General features: G+C 33.6%; 1 protein-coding gene across 5 annotated transcripts in view; it reads left to right on the top strand.

Annotated features, from left to right (window-relative positions):
• LOC106466322 (PHD finger protein 3-like) overlaps nt 1–12,741 on the top strand; it is a 185,870-nt gene that overhangs the window by 79,560 nt on the left and 93,569 nt on the right. For all 5 annotated transcript variants that reach the window (XM_013926598.2, XM_022394301.1, XM_013926595.2 and 2 more), the window contains exons 5-7: nt 733–857; nt 8,852–9,117; nt 11,434–11,604. In XM_013926598.2, coding sequence (XP_013782052.1) covers nt 733–857; nt 8,852–9,117; nt 11,434–11,604 — 562 coding nt within the window. The remainder of the gene's footprint in view (nt 1–732; nt 858–8,851; nt 9,118–11,433; nt 11,605–12,741) is intronic.

Below are 12,741 nucleotides of genomic sequence, written 5' to 3'. Positions count from 1 at the left end.
TTTTCTTGAGAAAGACTGTTGGAATCAGAACAATCCAATTCAACCACATTTCTTTCAAATCCCGTGATGCAGCTCCAGTGGACTTTTATGCCATTAGTCTGCTTAAAAATGGGTCTGAAAGCCTAAACCCACTTAAATTAGTTAGTTTGTGGAAAGCTTATCAAGACATATGATCAGAAATGGGCCATATCATCCTTTGCAGAAGTCTGTTACATTGAAAATTGTGGTGTCAAATAATAATGGTAATTAAGCCATTAGACTACACACATTTGATGAGGGTGGAAGTAGTTCCAAGGGAAATATTGAACTTGGGACCTCCTTTTTATAAAACACAAAGAACCTTCAATATATGTCAGTGAAAATAAACATCTTCCGTAGATTAAAACCATACAGAGCTGTTATATGTCCTTATTTATATTTTTGTCTTCTAAGGTTTTGCAATTGGTATACATTAAGAAAAATATTTTTTCTCTTTCAACTCTGTAAAACCCTTAACAGGTGGACTTGTCTTATTTGGGGTGGGGGGTGACATTTTGGAACTACTTACGTTTGAAGTAATAAAATTGGATGAATAAAATATAAAGTTTTTAAGCTCCATATAATGACAAATATTATCTAAGCAGATGCAAATTTTAAGTATTGCTGTACTAAAGTGAAAAATGTTTGAAAATATAGATTAAGCTTAACAATTGTGGTTTTCAGAACATTTTATTGTACATTGTTCCTTTTAAGGTTTATGATTGGCTGTGATGGCTGTGAAGAATGGTTTCATGGGTCTTGTGTTGGAATTACACGACAGAAAGGACGGAAGATGGAAAAAGACAGAAAAGAATGGCTATGTTCCAAGTGCAAAAAAGGTAGACACTTTATAATTATGCTGTGTGTCACCTTGACTTATCCTTTTTGCCCACACTTTTTAAAAAACATATCTAAAATATTTTTTAATAGTATATACTGTTTCTTTTTGTTATCATTTACCAGTCATCCATCTCAGAATAGTAATAAGTCAAAAACCAAAACATAATTTCGTATGCTAGACAAGATACAATTTTTTGTGTTAATGAAAGTGATGAAACATTTAAGTTCTGGTTTGAGATAATGTACGATAAGTGACTCCTTGATATGTAGTGTTTTGTGCTCGTTGATCACTTGCACTGTTTAGAATTATCAAATCACTTTCAAAAGGAAGGTAATAGCAAGGGTAAGTGATAAAACAACATCTAGTCTGTCCCATATACTAAACTAAACTGTTTAGAAAAAAAATTCAGAGCTAGTCTTTATCATTCAAATATTTAACAAGCCTTCCCTTTAAACTTCTAAATGTACTGTTTCCACCACATCAGAAGGCATCCCATCCCGAAAACCAACTACTCTTTTAGAAAAAATAAAACTTAACTGAGGATATTAGCTGCTCTGCCAAAATGTATATATGTATCTCCTAGCCTCACCATTCTTAATATTAAGTGTGAAAAAAGATGATGCCAAAATGTATATATGTATCCCCTAGCCTCACCATTCTTACTATTAAGTATGAAAAAGATGATGCATTGACATTATCAACTCCCTTAACAATCTAAAACACCTTAATCAGGTCCTCTTTGACTTTTTTTCAAGAGAAACCAATTTCAGAGAACTTGACCTATCCTTTTATGATGACCTTTCCATCCCAGGTATCATCCTAGTGGCCTGTCTCTAAATCCTTTCCAACAATTCAAAGTTCTTTCTATGGTAAGGAGCCCAAGACTGAACACAGTACTCCAAATGTGGTGTGACCAGTGACCTATACAATGAAATTATTACCTTTTCAGCATTGTATTCAATACTTCTCTAGATACAACGTAGTATCTTATTTACCCTACCATTACCAATGGTACACTGCCTGTATAGTTTAAGAGACTCTTTGACCAGAATACTCTGTAATGCTCTTAAGGTTATTCTGATCAAAATTTTACTTATAATTTAAACTATGACATAGCACATGCACTACCTTGCATTTATTATAATTATAAGCCATTTATTAACCCAACCTACCAGTGATCTAAATCCTTTTGTAAAGCAGTAGCATCTTCATTAGAGCTAGCAACATCAAAAACCTTAATATGATCAACATATATGAGTAATTATTGACCATTCCTTCATCTATGCAACTGATGTAAATCAAAAAGAGCAAAGGTCCAAACACAACCCTATGATACCTTCACTTATTACTTAAATCCTTTCTTACAGTGACCCTTTTCTGTGCATGTCACAAGAGTTTACTTAGTTACATTTAAAATTTAATTAAGCTAATTTATGATCAATGTTTGTCATTGAAATCAACATTAAAATTTACATTTTAGTTCAAAGTTTTATATTATCTAAGTTTTAATTCTTTTGTTTCAAATAAAACTTCTTAAAGTTTTGCTTTATTCTCTCATGATCCACAAGTGCACAAAATGTTAAATTTGTGTGTTTGTAATTTGAACAGTTCTTGACTCACGCTAACCTTCCATATATAGAAAGAACTTACATTAAATGCTCTGTTTACACATTCTTCTTTTAAGTTGCTTAGGGCACATTCAGAGAAAGAAAAAATAAATTTCTCTGAACTCTTGACAGATGCTACACCCACTTTCTATCATTGAGTTGCGATTTATCAGCTAATACTTAGTTGAACTGGATGTTTATAACCAATGGAAAGAGTATTTTGAAGTATGTCCTCTTAACTGTTGTTTTAAAATTGGCATGAAGAGTTATACAGAGAACCAATTAAACTGCTCTTAGCATTGTTGCTGCTTTGTCTTTGGCACTTTAGCATTATTTCTCAATTAGAAATACGTTAGATAGACAGTTGCATTGTTTTAGTTATATATTTTACTTAATTGTGTGTGTTATGTTTTAAGATGCTTATTTGAAAGGTTTAATATTTTTTTTTTTACATAATCCAATGCCTGCGTAGTTCACAAGAGATAGTATAATATGCAAATGACACCACATTCTGCTGAAGGCTGGAGTTTCTCTGCCTACTATATCATAATATTGGCTGGGGATGTCCATTGTTGTGTGTTGCGATAAATAACAGTGCTAAAGGACAGGAAAGGATAATAAATTATATGTGATAATGTAAAGATACGCAATTAAAAGATGTTTTAAGATTATTTCACCAATTATTAAGAGTTGTGTACATTTTTACTATGTCTTAATTTTAAACATTTTGTTAAAATGTACCATAGACTATATAGTATAAGTTGACAATAATAGCTACAGTTACTAATATCATATGAAAGTGAAAAAAAATTAACTTAGATTAAAAACAACTTTTGATATTCACTTTGAATGTCCTAGGGGTTATGCCACTTTCAAGTTTACTCGTGTTGTTTTGTTGGTTATGCAAGGGGCTACTTGGGTACACTCACTTAAATTTACAGTTATTCCAGTGTGACTGAATTTCATTTATAACAAGCCTCTGCTTTCTTCCATTCAGGCAATTTTCAATCCAATGAGCCAACTTATCTCCCACACCTATAGAGGTTTTTTTTCTTAACAAACCTTGTATGTAGCACATTCTTGAACGAGTGTTTTTCTGCAAGATGTAAGAAGAAAAACTGTGATAAAAGTAATAAATAGTATACTGACATGTCCAAGTGAAAACTTTTTCTAGTTTATTTTCTCTGACATTTCAATCAAATGCCCTTCTTCAGTAAAGACCATATTACAAGTGAATTAGGCTCAAAAATAGTTGTTAAAAGGTAGGAAGAAACAAAAATTCTAATTACACACATTCATTAGGAGCACAGTGATAAAACAACTGATAAAAACATTGTTGAACTTATTACATAAATATTATTAAAATTATCAAGAAGTAATTAGAACAACTAAAATTGGATTTAGAAATGTTAACACAGGAAAATAATAAACATAAATTTACAAAATAATAGCCTAATAAAATAATTATGGGAAGGAAAAGACTTTAATATAGATAAGGTTGAAGAGGTATATTTAACCACAAGTAACAGTTTAGGTAAACACATCCAAAGAAAAGGTTTATGGGAATGAAATAAAAGAAAGGATTGACAGAGTATTATAATTACTTGAAAGTAAATCTTTTAAGATGCATGGTAGTGTGTCATGTAGCCAAAACAACTTACAGGAAACACTGTGTGTTATTAACAGGAGTGTTAGTTTATCAATTTTCCACTTTCTGTAGCTCTGACTGTGGTAATGCAAACTATCACAGATTTTCAGTGGATGTGCTCTACTGGAACCTTACTTCACATACAAAATTTCAAGGCAATCCATTAAGAAATACACAAGATATAAAATCTCCAGTTTTGATTAAATTTCTTCTTTTTTTTTTTTCTTTACACTGAAAGTACAGAAACTTGAGTTGATAGATACAAGTATTTAACTTTTATGAATTTTTTTGAACTTGGTAAACTGATAAATTCCCGATATTTTGTTGTTTCCAGTCAGAGATTTATCTCGCCTCAACCTCTTCATTCATCAACCCTGGTTTATCATGGAGTCTTTTCTCACCCTGAGGTGGCATTTTCTCTGGATTTATGGATGACCAAAATGGATGTCGCCAACACTTATCTCCATATACCTATTCACCTCAATCTTGTCCTCATATTCGGTTTGTCCATTACCGGGTGGTTTACCAATTTCAAGCACCACCATTCGGGTTTGCTTTGGCCCCTTATGTTTTCTTTCAGGTAGTCCAAACATTTGCTCAACATCTTCATGTTCTGCAGTTGAGTTTTCACTAGTACATGAACGACTGGCTTCTTCTGGCTCTTTCTGAATTGGAGTCGGCCAGCCATACTTGGCAGCTCCTTTTAGTGGCTACTCGAGTGGTCTGATTAATCAAACTGGAGAAGTCCTTCTTCAGACCAACTCAATATCTCGTCTATTTGGGGGTCCTTTTCCACACTCGTATCAGTCGGGCCCAGCCTTCTTCTTCATTCTATGAAATTGTTAGTTCATCATGCCCTCTTGGTTACATTGCTTACTGCTTGCAAGGTTCTGTCATATTTGGCGATGCGATATTCAATGACATCACTGGTTCCTCTCAGTCATACCCATATGAGATCACTTCAGTGGGCTTTTTATGATTAATAGAACTTTGCGTAGAATCCTCTTTCTACTCCCATTACCCTTCCTCTTACCCTGCAAGATGAACTGCTTTAGTGGTTGGACACAAGGCACATGCTTCAGCGGGCATGCCACTTCCTCCTCTGAGTCTGAATCTACATCTTTTCACAGATGCTTCCCTGTGGGGCTGGGGTGCATGGGTCAACGACCAGGAAGCTTCAAGCTGTTGGTCTGTGGATTAAGAATCTTTGTATATCAATGTTCTTGAATTTCTTGCTGTACGTCAGCCATTGAATCACTTCCTTCTTCTCACCACCATTGTCTGATGATGGTTCATTGAGATAATTTTACAGTGGTGGCACATATCAGTCATCAAGGGGGTACCCAGTTGGGAGATCTATGTTTTGGGATCTCTTATACTGGGTCCACACACAACACATTATCTCATTGTGTGTCATGTACCAGGTGCTTTCAATTTTATTGTGGATCGCCCTTCCTGCCTTAACTGGATTTATTCGAAAGAGTGGTCCTTAGATCTCCTTGTTTTCAGGTAGTTTTGCACATGGTGGGGTACTCCCCATGTGCATGCCTTTGCTATGAGCCTCAATCACAAGTTACCTCTCTTTTGGTTGCCGTTCTTTCATCCTCAGGCTCTGGCAGTGGATGCCTTCAGCCAAGATTGGTCCCTCAAATATCTTTATATTTATCCTCCTATCAGATTACTTCACTGGGTGATCTCTCTCATCCATACCACTACTTGTCAGGTCCTTCTGATTGCTCTTTATTGGCCAGCTCAGTCATGGTTTCTGCAGCTATAGCACCTGCTGTTCTCCCCTCCTGTACCTTTTCTGTCATCTCCCTACCTTCTTCGTCAACCTTGGCCACTGGTCCTACATCCCACCCTTTACATCCTGCATCTTCATGCCTGGCTTTTATCTAGTCCTTGGCAAGGAGATATGGTTTTGCATGTTGAGTCGCTTTGTTTTTAGCTGGTTCCATAAGTCTTTCTTCCATGAAGATGTATCAGCACAAGTGGAAGGTGTTTCGCAGTTGGTTTACAATTCAGGGATTTACCACTGACTGGCCTACTGTGGCTCAAATGGCAGAATTTCTCCCTTGACTTTTTAACTGGGGGTCCTCGGTCTCAGGTTATTGGGTAGCTTTATTTCATACCTTTCATTTTTTTCAATACCATAGAGTTTTTACTTCACCTGTCCTTATCATGCTACTGTTTTCCTTCCAGTTGCATCACCCTGTGGTACTCCATTCCCTCACTTTATCTCCATTTGAACCACTTTCCTCCTGTTCCATGTTTCACCTTCCCATCAAAACATATTTCCTTCTCCTCTTAGCCTGTGGATGGATTTGTTTGTCATTGATGTTTCACATACACTTTATCATCTTACCTGTCATCTCCTTTATTCAGATTGTTTCTTCCTCCCAAAGACCTCGGTGGCTTGGGAGGGTAGCTTCTCCTTTTTGCCTATTTCTCTTCCATTTCTCATTTTTACTCTCACCTGGATTTGGTTTGGCTTCTGTGTCCAGTCAGGACTCTTCTTTGTTATATTGCCCGTACAGCTTTCTTTTTGGATGGCCAGGTGGTTAGGGCACTCGATTCGTAATCTGCAGGTACGAATCCCTGTCACACCAAACATGCTCGCTCTTTCAGCCGTGGGAGCGTTATAATGTGATGGTCAATCCAACTATTCATTGGTAAAAGAGTAGCCCAAGAGTTGGCGGTGAGTGGTGATGACTAGCTGCCTTCCCTCTAATCTTACACAGCTAAATTAAGGACAGCTAGTGCAGATAGCCCTTGTGTAGCTTTGCGTGAAATTCAAACAAACAACTTTCTGTAATTCCTATTCCTCACTCTTCCCAGAATTTTTTCCATGTCTCTTATCAAATTAGAAACGTTACCTTTTCCCTCACTTCTCATCTTCATCATCCATTGGATTATCTACATCATATCATGGTTTTTTCTTCATATGGTTTTCGTCTTCCACCATCTGTGGCCATTCTTCAGACTTAGGTGTGATCTTTCTCCTCATTTCTCATTATATGGATCCCACTCTGTGGCAAGTGGTGCCTGACTAGGTATTATTTAATTTGAAATCTGTATTGTATAGCCATGTTGATTTGCACTTTATATTCCATGGTTCACAATGCTCACCGTTGAGATGGGTGTTCCACAAGATCTCTTGTAGGAAAATAACCTCATGATATTTTGCTACATAAACATGCACGTCCCAGGCCATACCACCCTTGAACTGCATGGGTAAAGCAGAAGGGGAGAGCTGCCCATCCCTGCCATGCATGTAATGAATAGCTCGGTATGATTTGCTTTTCAAAATAGGGTTTCATGCTCACCCATTGCACTGTCTCAGGTGATGACGTTTGTCCGGACTATCCGCCACCTTTTCAATCTCTTTTCTTCTAGTGGAGTATGGGAGTCCTTCCCACTTTCCAGTTCCAAGCCACTGGTGTGGTCGACCATGGAGGCACTCTTTTAAATGGATTCCACACAAAGAGGGCTATAACCATTCAGTGCAGAGTAGGGCGGTGGTGTTCTGCGAGTGTAGGTGACGTACTGTTCTCCTGTTTGAGATGTATAATTATGAAGTAGTGATACATCAAAATGCAATGCACCCCTTCAGTTGGGAGCCCTCATCCTACCCCTGCACAGCTGCTGGTACCCCACGGCTGGGTTTTGGATTGAGATAGAACCAATCAACATAAGTTCTCACACATGTTTTGAGTTGTCTATCTTCCTCCCTTGATTTTTCTCTGTTTGTGTTATGGGCTCGATTTAAATTATTATTTTCTCTAGCTCTCATCTTCCTATGTATTTTATATTTCTCTATCAGTCAAAAGTTTCATGCATAATGAAAATTAATAATTTTTTTTTTCTCCCAGGAGACTAACATTTGAGTTGTGTTTGGCTGGTCACCAGATGCAACTCAACTGGGACTTCCGGTTTACGTGACGTCACACTTCCTAGTATATATTGCATTGCGCAGGCTAAAGGTCATCCTTTGTTCTACCGAAGAAGAATAGCAACTAATCGAAAGCACTCGAGTTTTGGATCTTATTTTAAGTCTATTGTCACTCATTGTAATTTCATCCAGTGGTTTATAATTTTATTGTTAGCTACTGTCTTTATCCCAGCCACTACTACTTGATTATAAAGAACATTTTTATTAGTTTATCTTAATAACAATTAATTTCCTTTCATGTTTGTCATAACTTCTTTTTGTCTCATTATAGTACAACAATATAATGACCTGTATTTTTTTTATAGCTGCTGAAGATAATCAAGTTGAAATAGAAAATTTCCAGCAATAATATGTTATTTATTTATTTTGTAATTTTTATCTTGTGTATTTAATTTTTGTTTTCATTGGACAAAAATCTTACATTTAAATGTATTTCAATTGAAGCTACCTTTCATAAGTTTACATAGTTTTCAAAAGATTTTTGATTAACTTTTCATAAGAAAGTTTTGATTCTTGTACTGTCTAATTTTGGCTTTTTCTAGTAATGTGTCTTGTCAACTTTTGTTTTAGAAATCAGTATGGATATGCTGTCACTGATATGTAACTTCTTAAGAGATCTTAAAAGAATAAGGATCTTTACAAGCAATTACCAAAATATTATAAATTGAGAATGTTTTATATGTGGTGCTATAGAAGAGAAGAATAAAGTAGAATTTTATATATAGTAGAAGTTTCTAATTACTAGTTACTGATATTAGTTTTCTCATGTTATAACTACCATTTAGAAAGGGAAGTTGGAGGAAAACAAAATATCTGGAAAGAAGTAAAAGAAGAGAAAAAAGAGGAAGTTGCAGATATTAAAAGAGAAGTAAGTGACTTAAAGAAAGATGTATCTAAAGAAGTGAAAAAAGAAATCAAAGATGTGAAAAAAGAAGTAAAAGAAGAGAAAAAAGATGAACTCAATGTCATTAAAAAGGAAGACACCAAAGATGAGAAAAAAGAATTGAAGTCACCTGTTCTGGTCCATTCTTCTCAATCTTTTGCTCATAAGGTAATGATAATGAACAAATCTCATCTGCATGTTTACATTGTATAATGAAAATATAATTAAAGTTTCACTGAAATTTGATGATCTTCACATTAATAAATATCATTCTCCTCTATATTTGTTAACTTTTGAAATTGGTAAATTTGATAATTTTTTGAAAGACTTAAATTATACATATTTGTTCTGTCTTCTCTTCTAAATTAATGTTTGATCACACTGATAACTGTAGAATACCTGTGTTTCAGTTATTCAACAAAGTTTTTGTTTTGGGAGCCTTTGGAGGGACACCAGTCAGTATGATCTGGTGTAATGGTTAAAATATTCATTCTAAAAATAACAGCAGTATTACATATATATATACACACACACACACACACACACACACAAAATATAATTTTATTAATTAAAAGTTGGAAAATTTTGGAAGTGTAATTTACTAACTTACAAACAGATACCTTCAAAACATTTGCAGTCAAATTATTATCTTTATTGGAACAGTACTTCTATAAATATAGGATTCCTATAATAATACAAAATAATTAATCGTAGACACTGAAATCTGTAAGTCCACTTATCTTATTCCTAACATTAGTTAAGCCTTTATTAAGTACAGCCTGTATTTGATAGAGAGATAAACTAACACTGTAACTTGTATAAGTTTTTCTGTTTTTGTTTGCTTGGAGCTAAACTTTACTATACTTAATACTAGCAACAAATAAACTTGTGTTATTTTATGACCTACTGTTAGAGCTTTTTAAAAACTTTGATAAGCTGTTAATTGCTTGGCAGGCTTTGTAATGAGGACTGTACCAGAAATAGTTAGTAATGTTGCAGAAAGTCTTTTATAAACATACTCCAGTATAGCATATATATATAATATATATAACTGGATTATATTTATAGGATTTGGAATTATTGTTTTCTGTTTTTTGCAAATCATTCTGTTAAAATATATTTTAAGTGCATATAATACATATAAAAACAGGCCATAGATAATGTTCAGTAGAATCTGTTATACTAATAGTCAGTTTCTGTCTGTCCTGAAAATGCATGCACACATGTCATTTCAACAGATGTAAGCAAAAGGTGAATGTAAATATACTTTAATAAATGTTTTTTTCAACAGCATTGTAAGGTTTTTCATGTTTGTAGAGACACCATTTTGAAAACACGACAACTGAAAGCCATATTTCAAAAGCAAGTGCTATAGTTTCATCAAGGACAATCCATCATTTTTTAACTAAGAGAAAGAGCACTCTATCATACAAGCAGAGTTCTATATACGTATGTGTGTGCAATAATTACTAGAAAAAGCATAAATGCATATTCATTACAATGTGATTTTAACTTAGTTTACTTTTATATAAATGTAAGTTAATTCTCCTTCTGAGTATCACTGTTTCATTTGCATAAATGTTGAGCATAATTTCTCTATCCCCTTCTCATTGAACACTATGTAGGAACATACATAGTTACTTTATTAGTTGAAGTTATACTACAGTCTGTCCACAACTTATTACTTGTTGTTATGCTAAACGTTTTTGTAAGGTAAATAAAATAAATATCTGTAATTTTAGCAATAGAAGTGTACAATTATTTAAGTAATTGATTATCTAAACCAAAACCATGAACATTTGAGTGTAGTTTTACCTAAAATACTTAATATATGAGGAATTTTTGTAAACTGATGTGATGATATCCATTAATTCATGTCTTATTCTGTATTTCCTAACCACTGATTGAAGTTTATACTTGATGATTTAACGTACGACTATGTATGTGTGTGCTTTAAACTGTTGTAGAATTTTGTTTCATATTTAATAATTATTTGAAACTGGGATTATTAAGGATTATGCTATAATGTCAGTTATGAACTTTTAAGTCGTTAAGTAAAAAAAAAAAAAAGTAGCAGCTTTAAAATCTAAGAAGTCCCTGATTTAACAGTTTACAAAAGTTCGAATATCTTCGTAAATTCAGTTACTTTTTGTTGCTTTTACTTGAGTAACTTGTAGCCTACTGTACAAAAATTAAAAAGAATACATTGTGTTTTGGCAACAATTATTTCAACAAATACCTCATGATTTTGGAATTCTCATAAAACTATTAAAATAATATTTTACTCTTATTCTGAAGCAGTTTTTAAGTATACATTTTTGTTTCAGTTACTTTTATGTGTGTGTTTCCATATGAAGATTGGATTAATTAAGAGCACAAGGTTTTTCTTTATTTTTTCTAAGTTTAATTTATCTCCTAAACCTCTAAAATACTTTTAATTAGTTTAAAAAATACACTTTGTACATGTAACTTTTTATATTTCAGTTACCAATTAAAAAACCTGATTTAAAGAAGAAGCCAGAAATGAGAGCAGAGACAAAATGTTTAGAATGCAAGAAGCCAGTAACAATTCCAGGAATTTTTTGCTCTACTGAGTGCCTGGAAAAACATGTGAAAGAATCATTAGAAGCAATTAAATTGGAGAGGGAAAGAAAGGTATTTTTGTTGTTTTTTTTTGCATCCTTTCTGGTTAATTTCTTTCAATTTCGAAATGAAGTAGTTGTGATATTAAGAATATAGTGTAAATTAAAAGATGTATTTATTTGTTAAATTTAAAAAGTATGTTTTTTCAAATATGCTTCCCTGTTTTTAGTATTTTTGAGTTTTGTGTGCATAGGCAATAATAGTACAGTATTATTCAGCTAGATGAGACTTAAATTCATCTTCTTTGTTTTTGGTGAATGATTTTATAGACATGCTATATTCAGAGCATAGTCAGTGTTTTGTCTCTTTATAGCTTGGTCCGATAAACATTTCATATTTACTCAGAATTTTCAAAATTGTTTATACACACTTTTAACCCTATTGCCACGAGTATCCTTTACTGCACATGACACAAGTTTTTAGTGTCTTACATTCAAAATTTTATTAAACTACTTTATGTTTATGTTATAACAATTAAAATAGCATAAAATCTTAGCTAATAATTCATATTTTAATAATATATAAGTTTTAAGTTCTTAGTTCTAAAAGGCAATATTAAAAAATATCCTGAATTTCCCTTTGTGTGACACACATGACACATTTTATCTAGGCACCTTCTCCTCTCTATTTTATCCACCACCCCTCCAAAAAGTACAAAATTAGACATAAATTACTCACTATAAAATCATCATTCCTCAGACAAACCATAATTTTTATAGCCTTCAATTTTGTTTGGTTACAGAGCTGTCAAATAGAAAATCAGAACCCCTCTGCTACAATGACCTGTCACATTCTCTCTTTCAGGATTTGTTCATAATTATCTCGTTTGTATAATTATATATTATCTATAACCAATAGAAAGCCAAGGTTTTCATCTATCATATGGCATATTGCATAACATTGTGTTCTGAACAGATAATTGTCAGTTTCACTCAGAGTACAAACTCTGTTCCCGTGGGAAAGCTAACAACTAGCTTGGATGAAATTGTAACAGCTCTTGTCACATAGCTAGAAAGGCAGAACAATTTTGAGAGTTAGGGAAAATTGTCTAATTTTTAATGTTATCAGTCTATGTTCTTTGGTGCATTATTTAACCCTATCGGCATGGGTACCCTTTACTGCACATGACACAAGGTTTTAGTGTCTTAC

The sequence above is a fragment of the Limulus polyphemus genome, unplaced genomic scaffold, assembly GCF_000517525.1.
Source record: "Limulus polyphemus unplaced genomic scaffold, Limulus_polyphemus-2.1.2 Scaffold2221, whole genome shotgun sequence".
NCBI classification, from domain to species: domain Eukaryota; kingdom Metazoa; phylum Arthropoda; class Merostomata; order Xiphosura; family Limulidae; genus Limulus; species Limulus polyphemus.
Note: the sequence above shows the minus strand (reverse complement) of the source record. Positions and strands in the feature narration are given on the sequence as shown.